The sequence below is a fragment of the Triticum urartu genome, chromosome 3A, assembly GCF_056163025.1.
Source record: "Triticum urartu cultivar PI428250 chromosome 3A, HENAU_Tu73, whole genome shotgun sequence".
Lineage (NCBI taxonomy): Eukaryota > Viridiplantae > Streptophyta > Magnoliopsida > Poales > Poaceae > Triticum > Triticum urartu.
In genome coordinates, this window is record NC_141875.1 from 737,389,486 (window position 1) to 737,411,405 (window position 21,920).

The following is a 21,920-nucleotide window of genomic DNA, read 5'->3' on the forward strand; positions in this document are numbered from 1 at the left end:
TTGTACGAGTAATTGTCATGCCGCTTATTTGTGAGTGCGTTGTAAAATTCTAAACTCTACTCTTCCTTATTTAATTGAAGAGGCAAATCTTTTGCCTCCGTTTCAAAAAAAAAAAAGCGATCCAATACAAGATTCTTGAGCTCTATTGTTTTGGAAAACCTCAGAAGCCCCACAAACAAAGTTCAGGTACTTTATACCATGTTGGTAAGAGTACAAAGATTTCGACCCAGTATTTGGATTCAGTTTTCCACAGATTTTGTTTTCATCCAAAATATATATTCCAGATCTTCATCATACTCACAAAAAAAGAGCTACCCGTTGAATCTTTTATCCATTTATAAGACTACTACCGTCTGTCTACAAAATGACCAATAACCTTGTTATATGTCTTATATTCTTCCTTTCTACTACTTCTCTAGATAAGTACATGATGTCTCTTATAGACAGTTTAATGTGCTAATAGCACAGTCTAGACTAGCTAGACATGTGGAGGTAGAATCCACATGCCACCATCTAAACCACCCTGGACGAAGTAACCTACCGACATGATCCTCTTCACGTCAACGTCATTGTGGGTGATGGTGTTCTTCGAGTCGTCTTCCTTGTAGCACGTCATGCTGCTGCTGTCGTTTGAGATTTTCAAGAATACCTTGTCACTAGGGATGGCGGTGTTTAGACCTATCCAACAATGATGCGTGTAATAGATACGGTTTCTCTCCACGCCGCTGCAATTTTTCGATGACACATGCACCGCCTTAGAGAATGACTTCCCCAGAAATAATGCATGGTCATCCAAGCTTGTGACCTCGAGCCAGTTGTACCTGGAATGTGTCTTGCACTTGCCCGTGCAGATGTCAACAAGCTTGAACACCTTGAAGAAAGGCTGGATGTTTGGCAACCACCGGGTCTTCAACGCCATCGCAAGCTTGCCCTCTAGCTTGAAGATGTAACTAGTATTGTCCCAGCAGTCGTCCTTAGGGATGGTGCGGTTGATCCATTGCATGTCCAGCTCGTGTTTCGCGGTGACCATTGGGGCACGATCCTTATCCACACCAATCATAAACCTTACCAGTTTCCTCTTTTTATATAGGCCATAGAGCTCACCATTGCAAAATGTGATATCGACAAGCTCTCTGTTATAATACTGGTGACATCCTTGTGTCGTCCAGCCATTGTTCGGACGACCAAGTCTGCAGAGCGCGATGCCACAATTTTGTGTCACGGCGGCAAGGATACATTTGGGCGAGGTGGGCGGCACGGAGAAGACAACTCTCAAGATGACCACTTGCTTGCCCCGGGCATGGTGTGGGCTCGGGCAGACTATCGTCGCCTTCTTCTCGTCGAGCGCCACCTCGGCGCCGGATAAAAGGTTCACGATCCTGACGAGACCTGATACGGACAAGGCGACCCAGCCCCCGTGGTGGCCGCCGATGATCTTGGGGACCTGTAAGTCCATGAGGGCACCATCCTCGAGGCAGTAAAGAGCCTTCATCCTGGTGTCGTCGCAAGGCGAGAGGAGCAACCATGGGGCCGCCGGCAGAGGTGGTGCCGCGCGGGCGGCGGCGCGCCATGACCGGCAGACGGCGGCGAAGCAAGTGCGGACGCGTGGGGAGGTGATCATGTTGTAGATGAGGACGAGGAGATCTTCAGGGTAAGTGGCCGACCAGCACTGGCTGGCCGTATGCGCGCGCTTGTTTTCCCGTTCGTCGCAGGCGGCGGTTGCCATCTGCGCCGACATCGATCACGCTCGTTTACGAGAGTCTATTTGTTGGGTTCTACCGCTGACGCGTATAGGGTGTAAATAAGCGCGCGTGGGGTTTATTTGGTAACCGAGTGTCCGACTCCTACTCCTACACGAAGGCAACTTATCGCCTCCTTCAGCTCGCCTTTCTTTCTTCCCCAGGAAAAAACCAGGCAATCTCGCGGCAGCCGCGAGGGCGTCTCCTTATTCCACGCCGTCCTCCGGCGGCTCCCCTCCGTCGACCGACCTCGGTCGTTGATGATGAGGGGGTTGCCGGATTCATCGCGTGTGAATATTTTTAGGCCTTCGTATTCTAGGTTTTTTGGCTGTTCATCGTCTCTTTGGTGGTGGCAATGACGGAACTTAATAAAATATTTTTCAGGTCCTTCCTCGATGAGGCGATCGGTCCTACGATTGGGAATGAGTTTGGAAACCAATATGTTCAAACAAGTATGGTGTGGCGGTGGCAGCATCCTCGTGGTGGACTTGTGCCCACGGCAGGGGCGGAGCTAGGCTAATGCAAGGGTATGCAATGCATACCCAATTATTTTTGCCAAAAAAAATCAATATGCTATATGCCTTTGTATACCACATGGCAGTCTAATTGTACATACAGACCAGAGAAACGAAGAAGAGAACGATCCCAGCGCCACTTGGGCCAATGTCGGGCTGATACGTTGCTAGTTAGTAATAGTGGGCCCTATCCTTTGAGACTTAACGCTGGCGGCTGGCCGATTGAGACATCTCGGGGAGTAACTAGTTAACTAGCGCTCCTTCGGGAGCCTCGCAACGATCAGCGCCACTTGGCGCTCTCTCAGCCATTCATCACGTGTCGTGCTCTGGACGCTCTCTTCGGATTTTTTTTTATTTTTCCGCACGCGAACGGTTTTTTTCCTGGGTTTTTCGAGGTTTTGGTTTTCCTCCCGGTCTTTCTTAGCTTTTCGCTCAAAAAAAATTTGGAAAGCGTGAAAAAACGCGTTTTCTTTTATTTTCCTTTCGCGAAAGTCACGGTTTTTCTTCCGCGAGAGGCACGGTTGTGTTTTAGCGAGAGTCACGGCCGTGCTTTTCGGAAACGAAAAAGACGTGTTTTCTGTTTTTTTTTCTTTCGCGAGAGTCACGGTTTTGCTTCCACGAGAGGCACGGTTGTGCTTTTGCGAGAGTCACGGCCGTGCCTCTCGGAAAAGGGAAAAACAAAACACGTTTTCTGTTTTTTTCTTTCGTGAGAGTCACGGTTTTGCTTCGCGAGAGGCACGCTTGTGCTTTCGCGAAAGTCACGACCGTGCCTCTAGGAAAGGGAAAAATAAAACGTGTTTTCTGTTTTTTTTTCTTTCGTGAGAGTCACGGTTTTGCTTCCGCGAGAGGTACGGTTGTGCTTTCGCGAAAGTCACGGCCGTGCCTCTAGGAAAGGGAAAAAAATACGCGTTTTCTGTTTTTTTCTTTCGCGAGAGTCACGGTTTTGCTTTCGCGAGAGGCACGGTTGTGCCTTCGCGAGAGTCACGGCCGTGCCTCTAGGAAACGAAAAAAAACGTGTTTTCTGTTTTTTTCCTTCCACGAGAGTCACGGTTTTGCTTTCACGAGAGGTACGGTTGTGATCTTGCGAGAGGCACGGGCATGCCTCTTTCGGAAAGGGGAAAAACCGTGCTCCCGGTTCGGTTTTTTCGCCCAGTTTTTTTCGTCCGGTTTTTTCGTGAAAAAAAAGTTTGTCAAAACCTATCAATATGGGATCTAGTTTTGAAGATCTCGACGTGAGGAATCCAATGGTGAAAACGGTTTGAGATTTAGACGCACGGTTTAAGAGATAAAACGTTTTGAATAAACGGATCTACGAAAAAAAGGGAAAACTCCCAGGTTGCGACAAGTGGCGTGCTGCATGTGCGCCACTTGTCGCGACCCGGGAAAGTGGAGTGTTCTTTGCAACAAGTACTCCTCAATTAGTGATTTCGGACATCTCGACTAGGAATGCCTTCATCCTTCGATTCGACTACCGCTGCGCTATTTCTCAATAGAAAAAAAACTGCCGCTGCGCGGCATCGAGTCAATTGATTTCTCTGAGAAGAAGTGCAAGAAAAACAAGGTGAATATCATGCATCTAAATTTCTGAATTTTGAACATTTGAATTTGTAGGATTGCCCACAATGTTGTTATTTCTTGCTTCCAAAAGGGTGATCGTAGAGTTAACTTCTGATTTTCCTTGTTGTTGCAATGCAACTGAATTATTCAAGACACTATTGCTACAAAGAATAATTTATAGTTTCAGTGTTATTATTATGAACTTTTTTATTTCTTACATTGTTGTGAAGCAAAAAATAATCTTTACTGCGCATACCCATGTCGGAAATCCTGGCTCCGCCATTGCGATGGCATTTGCTTCAGCACGGCGCGAAGCTTGGAGGTAGTGCAGGAGCGGATGCAAATTGTGGTCTACATCGACGGGCTTATGAAAGATGGTGGATCGTGTGCTGAGTTTGTGGTTCGTCGATGGAAGGTATGGTTTCCTCCTCCAACGTCTTTGTCATGTAGGGGTGCTAGATCTGGAGTTCGATGGCGTGTCCGGATTGTTGCTTCGGTCTGATTCGTTCAACGATAATGGTTTCACTTTGACGAGCCACCTTGGAGGTTCACAAAGCTGCATATCAGCGATGGAGCCCCATCGAGCTCAGGTGAGATGGTGATCCGTCATTTTTTTCTTCTTTCATGGTTGTTGTAGTGACTGCCAGAGTGACGGGCGTTGGTGTCAAGCTCAGAGGATTCTTCGGTCTGAATTGTAACTTTCTTTCTTGGATGGTGTTCTTCCGTACAGAGGCTTGCATACTACGTTCTTTTCAGTTTTGTCAGGTCGGCTTGTGCTATGATCCTTATATGATATAAATGAAACACGTGTTACCATGCAAAAAAATACACATATGAATTACAATTTCCCCATTCTCATTTTAAATATATATTCCCATCATTAACTGTTTATTTCTAAGTCCCTAAACTAAATTTCTTTTTGAAACGTCACCGGGAGCAAAAGCCCACCTGAATTTTTATTTAGCCGACATACCAACAAATTGCCAGAGTTAAAAGGTTTGCGGCACCCACCATGATAGCAGGAACCGGGCCAATCGAGGCCACAGACGGCACTCTAGCTAGGGCAACGCCGTGAAACTCTATGCCCATTGTTCCAGGATCAATTTACAGATCGAACGAGAACATCGCCACCGGCACAGTAGGATGGTGATATTGCGTGCAACAACAGAGAGCGGCAGAATGCTTATCACGAAAGACCTTGTTGTTGTGACTCTTCCAGACGTTTCATAGGATGGATGGTGACGCAGACCATGACGTGCAAGCGAGTTTGAGCTGGATGGTCGGGGACGCTGTGGAGGCACCTCTCTTCCACCGATATGCGGTAGCAGGCGCACCCGGCACGGCCAGAGCCCAAATGGCGCGGGCATGTGCACACAGATTGCCAAGCTCAGCGTGCGCGACCGCGGAAAGCCTGTGCTGGAGGTGGTTTTCAATGTGCGGGAGAATAGTTGCAACACAGGCGTTGGTGCGGTTGGAGTGTAAGGAGCCTCCGCTCCCACCCACTCTCCCCACACGCGTCGCGCCAGAAGGTCGTGCGCCTCCCATCGCCCAGCATACAGATGGTGCAATCGCGAAAACATAGCAGGAGCGCCAGAGAGCTTTTCGGGTAGACGTGTCCGTGCGGTCGGAGTTGTCCAGGTCACGACGATGTAGTCCACCCGTGGTGCTCAATGAAGTACACATGCCACACCATCATTTTTGCTATTTATGATTATGACATACATATGGACAAGTACCACGCGCGGTATAAAATCTACTCCCTCAAGGGTCAAGGCCACACCATTACCGGCGATCATCGTCCTCGTGTGATTCACGGCTACACCGGTGCTGAGAGGCTTTCACATCATCAATTCGCAGGGCCGTCTCTAGCTGACGGGTTGATGAGAAAAAGGCTAGAAAACAAAACAGTTGTACCAAGGGATGCGTCCGTGTCAGCTTCTCACAAATGATAGATGAACAGCGATCGATGACTGCAAAAGGCTCAATTTGGGTCCTTTTGGGAGAGCAATTAAGCCAACATGGAGATAAAAGTATGGAAAATGTAAAATGATATGTAACCAATCTAGGTGAAATGAAGGAGCGCAAGTCGCTAGTTTTTTTATTAATTATTTAAATGGCGGATCAAATTTCTAGAAAATTTTCTAGCAAATTTGCTAGCTGATCAACACATGATTATCTCGGGACCCATAAGGTTGGGATTTTTATTAACCCAAAGAATGAGAGATGGCACAACTACTGTGTTGCTGGTGGCGGTGGGCAATTAATCTTGCACGGGCAGTTTATGAAGCATTCCCCAAGGTTTACCCAACATATCCTGTCCGTCTGACAACAATATTGCAGGTCTGGGGGCTGGTGATGGTCTTTATAACAAGGGGGGCGGACTACTTCGATCATCCCGTTGCTCCCCTTGTCGTTTATGCTTTCACCTGATTAACACAAAAGAAATAACAGACTTATCCTCTAGTAGATATATAAACAATGTAAGCCAACAATCTATTTCCAAATAAAACGAACTTTAACTATTAATTACCGTTTGCGCATCCAAGACAGGCAAAGCATACCACAAGAACAAAACAAAGCAGTGCAAGTCCTTGGACATTGTTCCTCATGTATTTGGCCGTCATTACTGAGAATCTAAGGTAATGTCTGGTGTTCTTCTAAGTGAGACGAGTGATCGAATGCATGCTCCATGGTTCATATTTATAGGAGAGTGTGTTGACATTGGCAGGGGTTGTCCAGACGTTCAATTTTAGTCCACTTATTTCTTTCTTTTGTGAAAAATGATTTATTGTCATCTCTATCTTTCTATCTGTATCTATCTTCTATCTATATTTTCTATCCTATCTATCTTCTATCCCAACTTTATATCTGTATCTATCTTGTATCTTTATTTTATATCTCTATCTAACTTCTATCTTCTTCTACTTCTATCTCTTTCTATCTTCTATCCCTATTTTACATATTTATCTATCTTCTATCTCTGTTCTATATCTCTATCTACCTTCTATCTTCTACTTATATCTCTATCTATCTTCTATCTCTACTGTAAAGCCACACTTTCATCGTCCGTCCCACTACCCCTCTCTCATGGAAAAAAGTTGAAGGAAAAAATCACCAAAATAATCAAAGAAAACAAACTCAAGTGGTCATTGAGGAAATTATGTCTGAAATGCACTCCCATCGAAATAATGATTCAGCGTCACCAAAGTATTCAGAGCTTGGACTTTAGGTAGCTCTTTTCAAAAACTTTGTTATCTGAAGAAGCAAATGTAAATATACAAGTATGTGTGAAAGAATTTCCAATATTATATGCATCTATATGTGCTGTTTTGAAAAAAAAATGGTAAATACATTGATCAAAATGGGTTTTTTGGGCCGGATTTTGTCTCAGCCTTCTTATGTTGAAGCCTCCCCAGTCCCCACTTCAATCATATGCTTCCCTAGCTCCTGCGGGACATGATCAATTCATCTTCACCAGTCTCATAACTTCAAATGGTGGAGTAAAATAACTAGGCACCACACCCTCATTTCAAATGGCCGGATGTCATGACTGATCAGCAACAGATATTGTCTGGCTACTGATATTTTATTGTTTATTAATCACAATAAAAATATTGAGTACTGTTATTCTATAGGTGGAACTTGAAGTATGTGCACCACCACAGATTTTCAAATAATTGCTGAAAATGAAATATGGCAGAAAGGTGTTCATGGTTAATGAATAATTACCGTAAGGTCTAGGTCCTTCTCATCAAACATGACCAGAACACCCTCCTGCATAGCTACACATTTGGGCAGCAGGACTTCATCAAACTGTTTGGCTTTGAGATTTTAACTGATTTCCTGTTTTCCGCATTGTTTACAGCTGTTTTGCTGACATCAGGAACATACGATGAATTTTCCTGATCTCCTGAAACAGTTACAAAGAAAATAAAATGCACACGCATTTGTTTCTTTGCGTAGAGCTGCTCCCATGGATTATCATCAGCTCTTATTACAGAGCCAATATGAGAATTATGGTTCATGACAGCACAGAATCATGTACCCGAGCTGAGCTTGGAACATGCAGCATAGCAGGATGTTGGTAGCCACGGGATCCATAATCCAACATCTTCCATACCATATTGTCTTGATCGCACTTAAATAGCTTTGACTGGCAATAAATAAATACAAAAAACATATTCATAATTTTTTTTGCAACGAATGAACTCGGATATATTGAACACTCAGCAATTACTGATTGCTCAACAGCAAAGTTGAAGCCATAATTTCCCTTCTAATTAAGCTTGAAAAAAATAGATGTACATGGACCTGAAGGTAAATAGTGCCTCCCAGCAGGTTGTTACTCATAAGTCGAGTTCAATACTTCACTGAACCTATCAATCTAAACCTGCGACAGAATAAGCATGTTTGTGTTAAGAAGCAAAGCCTTGTTGAGCATACACAGGAAACTAGGCCCTGGTTAACTCAAAGCCTTGTGTAGCTAATGGCCTAAAGCCATAGCAGCATCTGCAATGTAAACTACATTGTTCAATAATAAACGGATCAGGCCATGTTTAACATGCTGCTTTTTGAGTAAAAAATTATGCTCAATTGCTCATCTAACCAAAACTTCTAACAGTGATGCTAATGCATTGTTGCACATCAATGGGACACTGCAATGTGTCATCATTGGGAAATTGCAATGTGTCATCATAAGCACAAATAAACCATAATTTAGAGTATGGTTTATAAATCAATGTGGATTAAATTCCATATTTTCATGTGTCCATCGTTGATCAACACATCCTTATTTAGAGACCCATAAGGTGATATTTATCCACACAAGGAAGAGATGACAAAACTAGTGTGTTGTTGCTGGTCGTAGGCATCTAATCTTGCACGGGCAGTTTATGAAGCATTCTCCGAGATTCGGCCAGCACAGCTTATCCTTTTTACAGCAGAATGGTTGGCCTAGGACCTGGTGCGTGTCCTTGTAACAAGGGGGGCGGACCACGTGGCTTACTTCGATCTTCCTGTTGACCTCCTTGTTGTTTGTGCCTTCACCTAACATGTATAAAAGAAAAGACTTATCCTCTCAACATACAAAAAGAGGGTGTATATATACACCTAGAATTTTATTTTCTGGTTAAGAACACCCGATACAGTCAACAACAAAATGACAAAAAAACGAAGCCAAAAATCTATTGTCCAATAAAAAGAACTTTGATTTTTAATTACCGTGTGCGTGTCCAAGACAGGCAAAACACGCCACTAGAATGAAACAAAGTAGCACAAATCCTTGGCCACTGTTTCTCATGTACTTGGCCTTCATTGCTGAGGATCCGAAGTAATGTTGAGTACTCCTGTAAGTGGGACTGATGAGTGTATGACCATCAAATGCTTCATGGTTCATATATATAGGAAAAACTTGTCAACATTGACACGGCAGTTACAAAGAATATTAATTTCTGGAGTTACGGCTTCATCGTTTTCATTTCTTTCTTGAAAACTGATGTATTATCATAATGTCTATGCATTTCATTGATAGCTAAAGACTACAGTTGCTGGGAGAGAAAAAAATAGAAATGCGACAGTATATATAAGCACACCACATAAATTTGGAACACCAGCCAAGGAACCACAATAGATTACCGTAGGGAGTTGGGAGCATAGGTCACAGCTGCTGCATAAACTAGCTCGCTAGAAATGCATCTCTTGTATGAGTAATTAACCTGGACAGAGCAAAATACTATGTACAATTAGCAGATAATGCAAGTACATGGCGAGCTTAACTTGTAATTACCAAGTGACCACCCAAGAAATAGCTAAATATGCCAATCCAAGAAGAGTAAAAGAAGAACTCACTGCAGCCAAAAGGGCAGACCCCAGGGCAGCTACAGATGGCACAAAATGGACTTTGCTTCTGAACCATTCAGCTATAGCCGGAACACCGAAAATTATAGCTTTCTTCCCATGCTCCTTGTCCAGTTGTCTGAATACAGGTAAGCACTCGTACTCAGCATATCAATCCCCATATGCTTCAGGTATACAAAATCGGAAGAAAAAAAAGAGTCCATCAAAGTGAGGGTTATGAACGTAAAGAAAGAAAGAGGGAAATCTCAAAGTTTAATTCATATGGGGAATACAAAGTGACAAAAGGGTCAAACAGAACTACTGGGTTGGAGTAAAAGCAGATAAGGCATCCGAAGGCAGTCAATTTCTGTTTCTTTTTTGAGGAAAAAATTGGCACAACAGTTGCAGCTGAGGGAAAGAAACACCTAAAAGGATTGTCATGGATGCAGACCTGCATTAGAAAATTTACACAACTCAGCCACAGTAAGCTGGATAGATTCCTTTTTGTTTCACCCACAAAAAGAAATTCCTTTTTGTTTCATTGAACATACTCCCTTCCTCCGAAAATACTTGTCATCAAAATGGATAAAAAAAGATGTATGTAGAATTAAAATACGTCTAGATACATTTTCTTTTGTTCATTTTGATGACAAGTATTTCCCGACGGAGGGAGTAAATGTTTGATCTATTCTTCACTTTTTTCTACAAGTTTCTCCTCACTTTTCCTGCAGTGCTACGATAAATATACACTATAGAGCTCATGCGTGCGTGTGATGCCCTAACCCTCCGCCGCCCGATCCCTCTTTACAGAAAGTGTGCGACTGCGATCCCTCCCGCGCCGCCACCCGCGAGGCGGCCCGGGAGGGTTCCCCGATCTCCTCCCCGCGTCCCCCTCCTCCCCCTGCTCCTCCTTCGCCGCCGCCGGTGGGCGCGGCCGGGCGAAGCCGGGTCGGCGCAGGCAGCAGCGAGGCTTTCTTCGTCCCCTCACGCGGATGTTCAAGCGTGGGCCATATACGCCGAGCTGGGGCACCGGACTGGTGACGGGTGCGGCGGCGCGGCGTGCTGAGGAGTGGGCGGCGACATCCACCTGGTGGCAGTGCGACGGGCGTCTCGGTGGTGGTTTCTCACCCCTGGTCGGGCTGGCCATCTCCGCTCCTGGGCGGTGCGGGTAGTGCCGGCGACGGGTGGAGAGGGCCGCGTGCGGCGCGAGCTACGGGCGGCTCCCCTACGGTGACTTGCGGCGTGGGGAGGCGGCGCAGCAGGGGGTGGCTCCGGCGAGTGGTGGCGGTGCATGCCAGCCGGATCTGGCGTAGCCTTTCCGGCAGGAGGTGCGGGCTACAGCGGCATGGTCTGGTCGTCTCTGGCGGTCCCTGGGTGCTGGAGCTGGCTGGAGTGGAGGCGTGCCATGGTGGGGTGGCCGGCGGCGTCTGCGGCTGGGCTATCCTCGTCTGTGGTGCGGGTCGGTGGGGTGGCGCGGGGCTCCCCTGAGGGGTCCCGGGGTGGATGTGGGCTGCCATGGCGTGGTGGTGGCTCCTGGCGGTGGTTAGGGTGGTTCACGGCGGCGGCTGGACATCTCCAGCGTCGGCCCGTCGATGTACGGCCTGTGTCGACCTTCGATCCTTCTTCTCGGTCGTTCGTCTGCTATCTTCGTCGATGGTTGGCCCTCCCCCAGCTACAGTCCATCACCCGTCTCGCACATGGCAGCAGGAGCGAGCTCGTCTCACGCCCGGCAGCAGGACTGACCTTGTCTCGCGCCCGGCAGCAGGACCGAGCTCGTCTCGCGCCCAGCAGCAGGACCACACTCGTCTTGCTCCCGGCAGCAGGACCGAGCTCGTCTCGCGCCCAGTGCCGAGGATGGTGCGATGAAGGCCAGTTTTGGCCGACCTGTTGGGTCTCGGCATTGGGGGCAGCCCAGGGGTGCGAAAGGCAGATCCTTTCCACTCATGTCTTTGGTTGGGGTAGCGGCGGATCTCGGATGAGGTGGTGTCAAGGACTTGAATGCCGGGGCGGCGGCCCTGGTGGTGAGTCCGTGCGGTTCTTGGGCAGAGCTCGTGGCTTGGTGCTGCCTGGTTGCCACGGCCGTGCGGGCGGCGTGGTAGCCGGGGTGTGGCGCTCGGTGATGGTGAATGGTGGTCGAGGTGAAAACCTGCTCTATCTTCGGATGGACTGGCGGCGGCGAAACACGTTCCCTTCCCGAAGGCGTCGTCGTGGCTCTCATTGTCCGTCGTGTTGCTCCAAGGGAAACTCTGATCCTCGGATCGGGCGGCGGCGGCACTCCGGTGTCGTCTCTTTCCTGAAGACGCCGCCTTGGAACCCACGGTTCGTCATATGCGGCTTCTTCTCTTCGCGTACTGCTAGGGATGTTGTTGCTGTGCTCAGCGCCTATGTATCCTACATTGAGTGTGTGTGCGTCTGTTGTGGGGGTGTGCGTTTGTACTGGATACTGTTGATCTTTACTTTATATATAAAGCAGCGTGAAAACCTTTTTTGATAAATATACACTATAACCACACTGACTGTCGAATGGATAGTAGATATAAGCACACAAAAGTTGCAGGACAGTGGTATATTTTTTATTTCACCTTGCTAGGCTGTTGAGCGGCTTCTCGTATTACATAATCTGGGAGCATTTTCTATCGTCAGTGCAGCCAAGAATACATGCCAGCAATATACCGAACCTCAAGCATAATCTCCATATGCACCACAGTTTCATAGTGAAGTCTAACACAAAGTGTGTTATGTACACCGGGAAGGGAGTCCAACCGTTCCAGTGGCTGATCACGTCGCCCCATGGAAGAAGATATGAATGATGACATGGAGGAGGATGACCCTCTCCGGTACATCAATACCGGCTATGATGGAGGACGTATGAGTCAGCCATATGACTCGGGCTATGAGTGTGAAGATGAGATGCATGATGTACCGGAGCTGGAACGTCCTCAGGTTGAGTGCAAGAAATCTCTGTTCACGCGATCTTGCAGGAAACGCCTCAACCCAGGGTGAACTAATCGAGGGTCGTGCAGTGCTAAGCCCGACAACACTGGGGGCGGTGGTAAGGCAGTGTCTGATAGGCTCACTACCTGAACCCAAGAAGAAGCAGAGGAAGATGTCGCCGAAGAAAGGCTCTGCTGTTGCCAAAGCTACTTCTAGTAGTCAGCCACCTCCGGTGACTGGGTTGCAGACAATGTACCGATCAGAGGTGCACCATCACTCCATGTTGCGGGCGAGCTGATCCAACAGGCAAAAGTGCTACCATGAGGATGCCGCTGCTGCCACACCATCCTTACTTAAACAGACTGGTTTCTAAATCCTTCCTCAACCATATAGGACCGTTCACCTCATAGAGGAAGAATCTTAAGAATATTTATTGAGCGCAGCCATCGTCGCCGCCAAAGCAAGACGATAAACAGCCTAAAAACTTAGACTATGAAGGACTAAAAAGATCCATACGCGTGGTTCTAGCAACCCCCTCATCACCAACGACCGAGGTCATTGACGGAGGGAAGCCGCCGGAGGAGGGCGGCGGAAGGAGATGCCATCGTGGCTGCCGCGAGATCACCTATTCTGTTTTCCTTGGGAAAGAAAGAAAAGCAATGGCTAAGACGTCAGTCGTTTGAAAAACCAATTTGGGTTAGTCGATGCTTTTTAGCCGTTGGATGGAAAACAAGCATTGCGGATTGCTTCTTCAACATCCAGACATCTTCTTCCACCCGCCAAACGTGCCACCAGGCATCGCCGCCCTGCCCTCCCCAGAACCACCCCCACCGTTGGCCTTCCGCCGCCCCCAGCCATCCCTCTACCCCCCCCCCCCCCCACACACACACACACGCCAAGTTTTTTCTCCGGTGAAGCCCCACCACCACCACCTAGCACCGCCCCCACCCTAAACCACAGTTTTGATTTTCGGTCGAGAAAATCCAATTTCGGCCGAATTTCGGCCATCTCGCCTGGGCCCAGAATATGTGCCTTTCGCTTGAATTTTTCGGCCCGATTTGAAAGTTTGGGCCCGGCCCAACATCTAGAAGGCTTCCACTCTGGTTCTGCTGAGAAAACACCACGAAACTGAAAGCCCGAACCCTAACTTCTCGCCTCCTCTGTGTCTTTCCGTGTGTGGCGCCGCCGCTGCCCGCCTGCTGCCTTCCCACGCCCGTCGCGAGTTCCTCCAGCGAAGAATCCGCACGCCGACGCTGCATCAAGCCACCTCATTGACTGGTTTCTCCCGTCCGCTCGCTTGCGTCCGAGCGTATGGACGCGCAGCCTCTGTCATGGGCCGCCTCATGCCCCCTCTACCACCATCTAGTTTCTTCTCTATTGCTTCTCCGAGGCCACGGCATGCTGCTTGATGTCTGCGGCAGTGAGAATAATTTTTATATGTTGGACGGATGCACAGGTAGCATCAGGGCAGTTCCTTCTTCGTTGCTTCTCCAATGTGTAATATTGCACTGATTCAGTTTTTTTTAATCTATAGAGGTCGATCTGCCATACTTTTCATCTGTTGATTTCAAATTTTCTCCCAAATTTTGGCCGAATTTCGGTCAGATTTGATCAAATTTCATTCAAAAAATCAAATTTTATTTTTGCAATTTCGTCCGAGATTTGGCCGAAATTTTTGAAATGACCGAAATTCCGCCATCTCGTTCAGGGGCGAAAAAAACCCAATCCAAAAATCAAAACGCAGCCCTAAACCCAAAGATACTGGGGTAGCCATCCGGCGAGCAACTTCCTTCTTCCTCCCCTCTGGCCTTCCTCGGGCGAATTTCTGCGAATCTCAAATTCGACTGACCCATTAGCTAAAAGTCAGTCGATTGAATGAACCAACTTGTGGTTGGATGGTTAGAGGGACAGTGGTATCTCAATTCCACAAGGGTTCAAGTCCTGGTGCTCGCATTATTCCTGGATATATTTATTTCAGGATTTTCGGCTATGCATTTTCGGTGGGAGGAGATGTTCCCGTCGACGACGAGACGTCTACGGCGACTTCGTAAATCTAAAGATGATATGTCAGCTTAGTCGCTCGAAGATGCTCATAGGGGTAGGATGTGAACGTGAGAAAGAAAAGCGATTCGAAGGGGGCGATTTGTTTGCCTTCGTGTAGGAGTAGGACTCGGTTACCAAATAAACCCCACGCGCGCGTATTTACACCCCACGCTTCAGCGTTAGAACCCAAAAAACAAAAGAACCCTAGTACCACGATGGACTCGTAAACGTGCGTGATCGAAGTCGAACAATACACTCGTAAACGGCCTTGATAGATGTCGGCGCAGACAGCCGCCGCCGCCTCCGACGAGCGGGAAAACAAGCGCGCGCATGCCGCGAGCCAGTGCTGGTCCGCCACTTACCCTGAAGACCTCCTCGTCCTCGTCTACAGCATGATCGCCTCCCCGCGCGTCCGCAATTGCTTCGCCGCCGTCTGCCGGTCCTGGCGCGCCGCCGCGCGCATGGCACCACCTGTGCCGGCGCTCCCGTGGTTGCTCCTCCCGCCTCGCGACGGCACCACGATGCAGGATCTTTACTGCCTCGAGGATGGTGCCCTCATGGACTTAAAGGCTCCCCAGATCATCGGCGGCCACGACGGCGGATGGGTCGCCTTGCCCGTATCAGGTCGTCTGGTCAGGATCATGAACCTTTTCTCCGGCGCCGAGGTAGTGCTCGACGAGAAGAAGGCGACGCTAGCCTGCCCGAGCCCGGACCATGCCCCAGGCATGCAGGTGGTTATCTCGAGAGTTGTCTTCTCCGCGCCGCCCACCTCGCCCGGATGTATCCTTGCCGCCGTAACACAAAACTGTGGCATCGCGCTCCGCAGCGTTGGTTGTCCGAACAGTGGGTGGACGGTACAAGGATGCCATAGCAACATCAGAGAGATTGTCGACATCACATTTTGCAATGGTGAGCTCTATGGCCTATATAAAAAGAGGAAACTGGTAAAGTTTGGCATTGGTGTCCATGAGAAGGATGGTGCCCCAATGGTCACCGCGGAACACCGGCTCGTCATGCAAGGGATCGACCGCACCATCGGCACGGAAGACGACTACTGGGACAGTACTAGTTACATCTTTAATCTAGAGGGCAAGCTTGCGATGGCGCTGAAGGCCCGATGGTTGCCAAACGTCCCGCCTTTCTTCAAGGTGTTCAAGCTTGTAGACATCCACATCCACATGGGTAAACGCAAGACACATTACAAGGACAAGTGGCTCGAGGTCACAAGCTTGGATGACCATGCATTGTTTTTTGGGGAAGTCGTTTTCTAAGGCGGTGCATGTGCCAGAGAAAATGTGCGGCCGCGTGGAGAGAAACCGTATCTATTACTCGCATCATTGTTGGTTAGGTAGAAACACCGTCATCCCTAGTGACAAGGTATTCTTGAGAATCTCGAACAACAGCAGCGGCATGACATGCTACAAGGAAGACGACTCGAAGAACGCAATCACCGATGATGATGATGACGTGAAGAGGATCATCTCGGTAGGATACTTCACACAAGGTGGGTCATATGGTGGCTTGTGGATTTTCCCCCCAGATTCGCAGCTACTCTAGACTGTGATATTAGCGCATTAAACTGTCTATCAGAGATATCATATACTACTTTATATCTAGAACGTAGAAGAAAAGAAGAATGTAAGGCATATAACAAGGTTTTATGTCATTTTTGTAGGCAGACAGTAGTCTTATAGATGGATAAAAGATTCAATGAGTAGCTCTTTTCTTGTGAGCATGATGGTCTGAAAATTTTTGGTAGAAAGCAAGAAGTTTAGACAACTGAATCCAAATACCAGGTCAAAATCTATGTACTCTTACCAACATGGTAGTATAATGTACCTGAACGTTATTTGTGGGGCTTCTGAGATCTTTTCCAAAACGATAGAACTCAGGAATCTTGTACTGGATCGCTTCGAAAGGCATGGAAAAAGAAATATGTGGAGTTGGCACTTTACATAAGGTCTTATAACATTGTACGTACCACCTTTATCGTTAATTCGTTATACAAATTGGCACCTGAATCTCTTCTTTTGGAGGGTCATCTCAACGGTGGCGAAGTATTTGATGAAAACGCCAATTCAATGAAAATTTGAAAACTATCCTCGTAGGCATTCGGATCGCGAATGTATGGTACAGACCAGAGGTGGGATTCCCACCAGTCACTTAAGCACAGTTTTCCCGAAAATCCCCCAATAACTAGCTGAAGCGAAACATTTGGGAACTATCCCCTTCCTACTTTTTCTCCAGCAGCGAGAGCGACCTGGAGGCCATGGCGATTCAACGACGACTGATTGCGGCGCCGCTCCCCTAGCGACGGCGACTCGAGGCTGTGGCAGCACCCCGACGCGACCGCGACCCAGTACTGACCACATGTGCTAGCGGCGCAGCGCTCGCTCCACACAACGCAACCCGACGGCCACGCTTGGTGGCCCACACGCGAGGGAGACCAAGCGACTGCAGCGCTGCATCCATGCGACGGCGACCCAGCGGCTTGCTTGCCCTTCAAAAATGCTCCACGTGATGTGTTTTGCTGATGTCTGACCGAGAAATTGCTGATATTTTGCTGTACTGAATGAATGTGGATGTATAGATGAATCCTAGTTCTTTTGCTGCATGTGAATCAGTGTGGATCTACAGAAATACTTAAATGAATGTGGATGTACAAGAAATCTTTTCTGCCATTTCAGTGACATGGATAACACAAAAGGATATTACTTCTTTTACATCGACCTTATTTCTTCACTGATTCAGAGTACTGGTGTACCGAAATTCATGTGTTGATGTTATCTCTGTATATTTGTACATCCAGTGATGCCAAGCATGTGCAGGTGGTATTCAGAGACAACTGAAATTTATGAGATAATATTCAGATAGCTAGAATTCAGTGACATGCCATGTATGTACTGGTGGTTAACATCTTCAGTCGTGCTAAATTCTGAGTTGACTAAGCCATCTGCTACAATCAACAGGAATCGGCATTAACCAATTAACCTCTGGTGGCTTATTACCCTATCTAATTCTAAAATGGAACAGTTTGCCATGAGAAACGATATTCCTGCACATCTATTCAGAAATACAAGGCCATTAAAATGCATCCAATAAGTGAGCTTCAATTCAAATATTCAGAGATAAAACGATAAACTCCTCGCAAAATATTGGCGCGAGTGCCCATGAGCTTCAGTACAAATATTCAGAGATGAAATGATAATCTCCTAGCAAAATGTCAGCACAAGTACCAATGAGCTTAAGTACAGATATTCAGAGATACAAGGCCATCTAAACTTCATCCTACACATGAGCTTCAGTACAAATATTCAGAGATAAAATGATAATCTCCTAGGAAAATGTCGGCACAAGGACCAATGAGCTTCAGTACAAATATTCATAGATTCAATGATCATATGCAGAGGCATTGACGTGTGTCAAGGCAGCAGAAGCAAGTGCTGAGCTGGGCGTCCATGGGGTGCAGCTGGAGTCTGACTGCCAGGTGCTAGCGAATGCGCTTAACTCTGATGAGTATGAGCGGGCAATGATTAGGGTTCTTCTTCGGGAGACGCGTAGTCTGTGCCATGCAAACTTTCAGTCATTTAAGTTCAGTTTTTGTACTCGTATTTGTAATAAGGTTGCCCACGAACTAGCAGCTTAATTATAGCTTCAGGGCGGGAGCTGCTGATCTCTCGTGGATTAATTGATCAGGCCCCAGAATTTGTGTCTGATATGATCGCCAGCGATTTTGCTGCGCGGGTCTAGGCATGGAATGAAGTTTTCCAGGTTCAAAAAAAACAAGGGGTAAAGTAACGAAAACATGATCTGTTGGACAGCTATAAACCTGATAGTAAGCACTTCTACTAGGGCAGATCTTTCGGAACAAGTTTATCTGAACTGAAGTTTCTGGAAGCTAAAGTTTAATATTACAGACCAAAAATATCATCTTCCGGTACAGAAGATTCATTCATCATATTGTGTTTGATCCGATCCATCATTCCAACTCCGGTATCTTCCAGTAAGAACTAAGAAGTACTCCTACTACTAAGTAGTAACATGTCAAGTCAGATATACGATGGACAAGCTGTTGTAAATTAATATATCAAAGCCCCATCCTCCGGGAATCAGTTGTGCAAGAGGACTGACCTAAAATAATTCATCAGAGAACTGATATTGCGAACATGCCTGGCAAGCACATAGTACATACTAAAGTCTGACAGTATGAAACAGTAATCTATTTTAGGCAGGCATGCATCTTGTGTGCTAGTTAATCAATCCTAAAGGTTAGCTCCATCACATGCCTAGTCCTGAAAGGTTATGGATGATATATATTTTTTACTGTTATAAGGGTATGGATAATCCTGCTTTGTAAAAGCTGGTCCCCCGTTTCAAAAACTTTTATCAAAGGTTCTCCATCACATGCCTAATCCTAAAAGATTATACACCCAAATTAGCTGAACGACTCAACTGGTGCCCTGGCATCCAACGTTTTAAGTTGTTGCCATCACATCTTCTTGGACACTAGTGTGCTTGTGCTCTTCATTTGTGAGACTACTACGTACTCGATCTCAGCTATTGTGCGAGGTACGCACTATTCGGGCCATATTTTCTTGCTTGCTCTACAGTTAGCTTGTTTATTCCATTGTTAGTCCGATTTTTACGGTATTTTCTTGCACCTCATACTACAATGGTGGCCTAGTCTAGTTCAGTGTTATTATCTTCAGGATCGGTAGTACTCATTTCCTCTACATCAATCTTGTGTCAGTTGCTTCTACGCACTTGTTTGGTCTAGTGATAGCTCTGGAACATGATACTAGAATATGCAATGAAAGATTAACTCTTACAACTCAAGTTTTAGAGACGTAAAAACGTAATATATCACTAAACTTCAGTGTTTCAGTTTATCCAGTATATACCTGCAGGGTGTTGTTCCATCTGTGAATCGCATCCAGCTGGACTGTTTCTGCCAATATGACCATCATATCTTCGACAAAAGGCAAAAAACAAATCACTATAAAATGTAACCACCGGCTTTTTTTTCTCTGCAGTGAACTCCATGGATAGACGTATATGGACTAGCTCACCGGGAGGAGGACAGGAGTATATGGACAAGCGGCTGCTCTCCGCAGCCACCTCTGGTAATTCCAGATTAATGAAGCAGTTGGCCGCACAGAATCCAAGCATTCTGTTAGAGTTATAATATAAGTCATGTACCCCTTTGTATTTATCCCGTTGTATAAAGAGTTTCCTGCATATGTTCCACACATGTACATGTACATATATCAGCCTATGGCCTCATGAGAATACAAGTTGCATATTCCTAACATGGTATTAGAGCTAGGTCATTTTTTTGCACGCTGCAACTCGTGCTATTGATCCGTCGATCAAAGCCGCCGGCCTCGATCCCCTGTTTCCGCTTGTCTGGCTCCCGATCGAAGCTCTCCCTCGATCTCCCGGAGTCTCCCGTATCGGATCGATCTAGTCCGGCTCGTCTCGCTCCCGATCGAAGCCTCGGTCTCCTGGAGTCTTCGATCGGATCGATCCCCAGCCGGCCCGCTCGTCCCGCTTGGCAGCCAGCCCGCTCGTCCCGGTTGCAGCTCCCAGTCGGCCTGCCCGCTCGTCCCGCTTGCAGCTCCCAGCCAGCCGGCCTGATCTCCTGCTCCCGCCGGCCCTGGTCCCTGCGTTTCTTCAGCCGCCGACTGCCAGCTGCCCCTTGATCAAAAAAAAATGTCTGCTGCATCGGGCTATGTTGTCCCTCGCTGTCCGGTGATCTTTGATGGTACTAACTACACTGAGTTTACTGGCTTCATGCGCATTCACATGTGTGGCATCCGTCTCTGGGGTGTTCTTTCTGACGAGGTCTGCTGTCCACCACGTCTGGTTCCTCCGGTTGCCCCTACTCCGCCGACTCCATTGGTTCTTCCTACAGATGCTAATCAGGCCGCCAAGGATGCGGCTAAGCTTGCTGATGAGGCTGCTGATCGTGCTTATGATGAGAGGGTTTTGGCTTATGAGGAGGCTCTTCAGACATATCATGGTGCTCTGTCTGTTTACACCCAATGGCTTGATGATGATGCTCGTGCTGCAGCTGTTCTCACTGCTAGTGTTCTGCCTCAGTTTGCTTCTGAGTTTCTGGGTCTTCCTACTGTCTTTGAGATGTGGACCCGTCTTCATCAGCGCTATGAGCCCTCTGGTGATGCCTTATACCTTTCTGTGGTCCGTCAGGAGCATGCTCTTCAGCAGGGTGACTCTACTGTTGATGACTTCTATGCACAGAGTTCTGTTGGAAATATGCCCTAGAGGCATAATAAATTAGTTATTATTATATTTCCTTGTTCATGATAATCGTTTATTATCCATGCTAGAATTGTATTGATAGGAAACTCAGATACATGTGTGGATACATAGACAACACCATGTCCCTAGTAAGCCTCTAGTTGACTAGCTCGTTGATCAATAGATGGTTACGGTTTCCTGACCATGGACATTGGATGTCGTTGATGACGGGATCACATCATTAGGAGAATGATGTGATGGACAAGACCCAATCCTAAGCCTAGCACAAGATCGTGTAGTTCGTATGCTAAAGCTTTTCTAATGTCAAGTATCATTTCCTTAGACCATGAGATTGTGCAACTCCCGGATACCGTAGGAATGCTTTGGGTGTACCAAACGTCACAACATAACTGGGTGGCTATAAAGGTGCACCGCGGGTATCTCTGAAAGTGTCTGTTGGGTTGGCACGAATCGAGACTGAGATTTGTCACTCCGTGTAACGGAGAGGTATCTCTGGGCTCACTCGGTAGGACATCATCATAATGTGCACAATGTGACCAAGGAGTTGATCACGGGATGATGTGTTACGGAACGAGTAAAGAGACTTGCCGGTAACGAGATTGAACGAGGTATCAGGATACCGACGATCGAATCTCGGGCAAGTATCGTACTGATAGACAAAGGGAATTGTATACGGGATTAATTGAATCCTTGACATCGTGGTTCATCCGATGAGATCATCGTGGAGCATGTGGGAGCCAACATGGGTATCCAGATCCCGCTGTTGGTTATTGACCGGAGAGTTGTCTCGGCCATGTCTGCATGACTCCCGAGCCCGTAGGGTCTACACACTTAAGGTTCGATGACGCTAGGGTTATAGGGAAAGTATGTACGCGGTTACCGAATGTTGTTCGGAGTCCCGGATGAGATCTCGGACGTCACGAGGAGTTCCGGAATGGTCCGTAGGTAAATATTTATATATAGGAAGTCCCGTTTTGGTCACCGGAAAAGTTCCGGGTGCTATCGGTAACGCACC

General features: G+C 47.2%; 2 protein-coding genes, 1 long non-coding RNA gene and 1 pseudogene across 4 annotated transcripts in view; 2 read left to right on the forward strand and 2 right to left on the reverse strand.

The window, feature by feature from the left end:
* Window positions 1–478: 478 nt before the first annotated feature.
* LOC147982478 (uncharacterized) lies at window positions 479–1,738 on the reverse strand. The gene has a single exon (XM_087516318.1). The coding sequence runs from the start codon at window positions 1,736–1,738 to the stop codon at window positions 479–481; it is 1,260 nt and encodes a 419-aa protein (XP_087372444.1).
* Window positions 1,739–5,878: 4,140 nt separating this feature from the next.
* LOC125546343 (uncharacterized) lies at window positions 5,879–6,534 on the reverse strand. Its single transcript, XR_007300605.2, has 2 exons — window positions 6,342–6,534; window positions 5,879–6,237 (listed from the first exon to the last, which is right to left on the reverse strand). It is a non-coding gene; the product is annotated as an uncharacterized LOC125546343 (long non-coding RNA).
* An 8,364-nt stretch (window positions 6,535–14,898) lies between these two features.
* LOC147982479 (uncharacterized) lies at window positions 14,899–15,894 on the forward strand. Its single transcript, XM_087516319.1, has one exon. It carries the CDS (start codon window positions 14,899–14,901, stop codon window positions 15,892–15,894), a length of 996 nt encoding a protein of 331 aa, XP_087372445.1.
* A 2,843-nt stretch (window positions 15,895–18,737) lies between these two features.
* Window positions 18,738–21,920, forward strand: part of LOC125547385 (protein ACCELERATED CELL DEATH 6-like) — a 42,521-nt pseudogene continuing 39,338 nt past the window's right edge. Inside the window, exons 1-2 of the transcript XR_015617851.1 lie at window positions 18,738–19,192; window positions 19,657–19,790. The product of XR_015617851.1 is annotated as a protein ACCELERATED CELL DEATH 6-like (transcript). The remainder of the gene's footprint in view (window positions 19,193–19,656; window positions 19,791–21,920) is intronic.

Coding starts and splice junctions, on each gene's coding strand:
- LOC147982478 (XM_087516318.1), bottom strand. CDS start 1,738: ATGTCGGCGCAGATGGCAACCGCCGCCTGCGACGAACGGGAAAACAAG.
- LOC147982479 (XM_087516319.1), top strand. CDS start 14,899: ATGTCGGCGCAGACAGCCGCCGCCGCCTCCGACGAGCGGGAAAACAAG.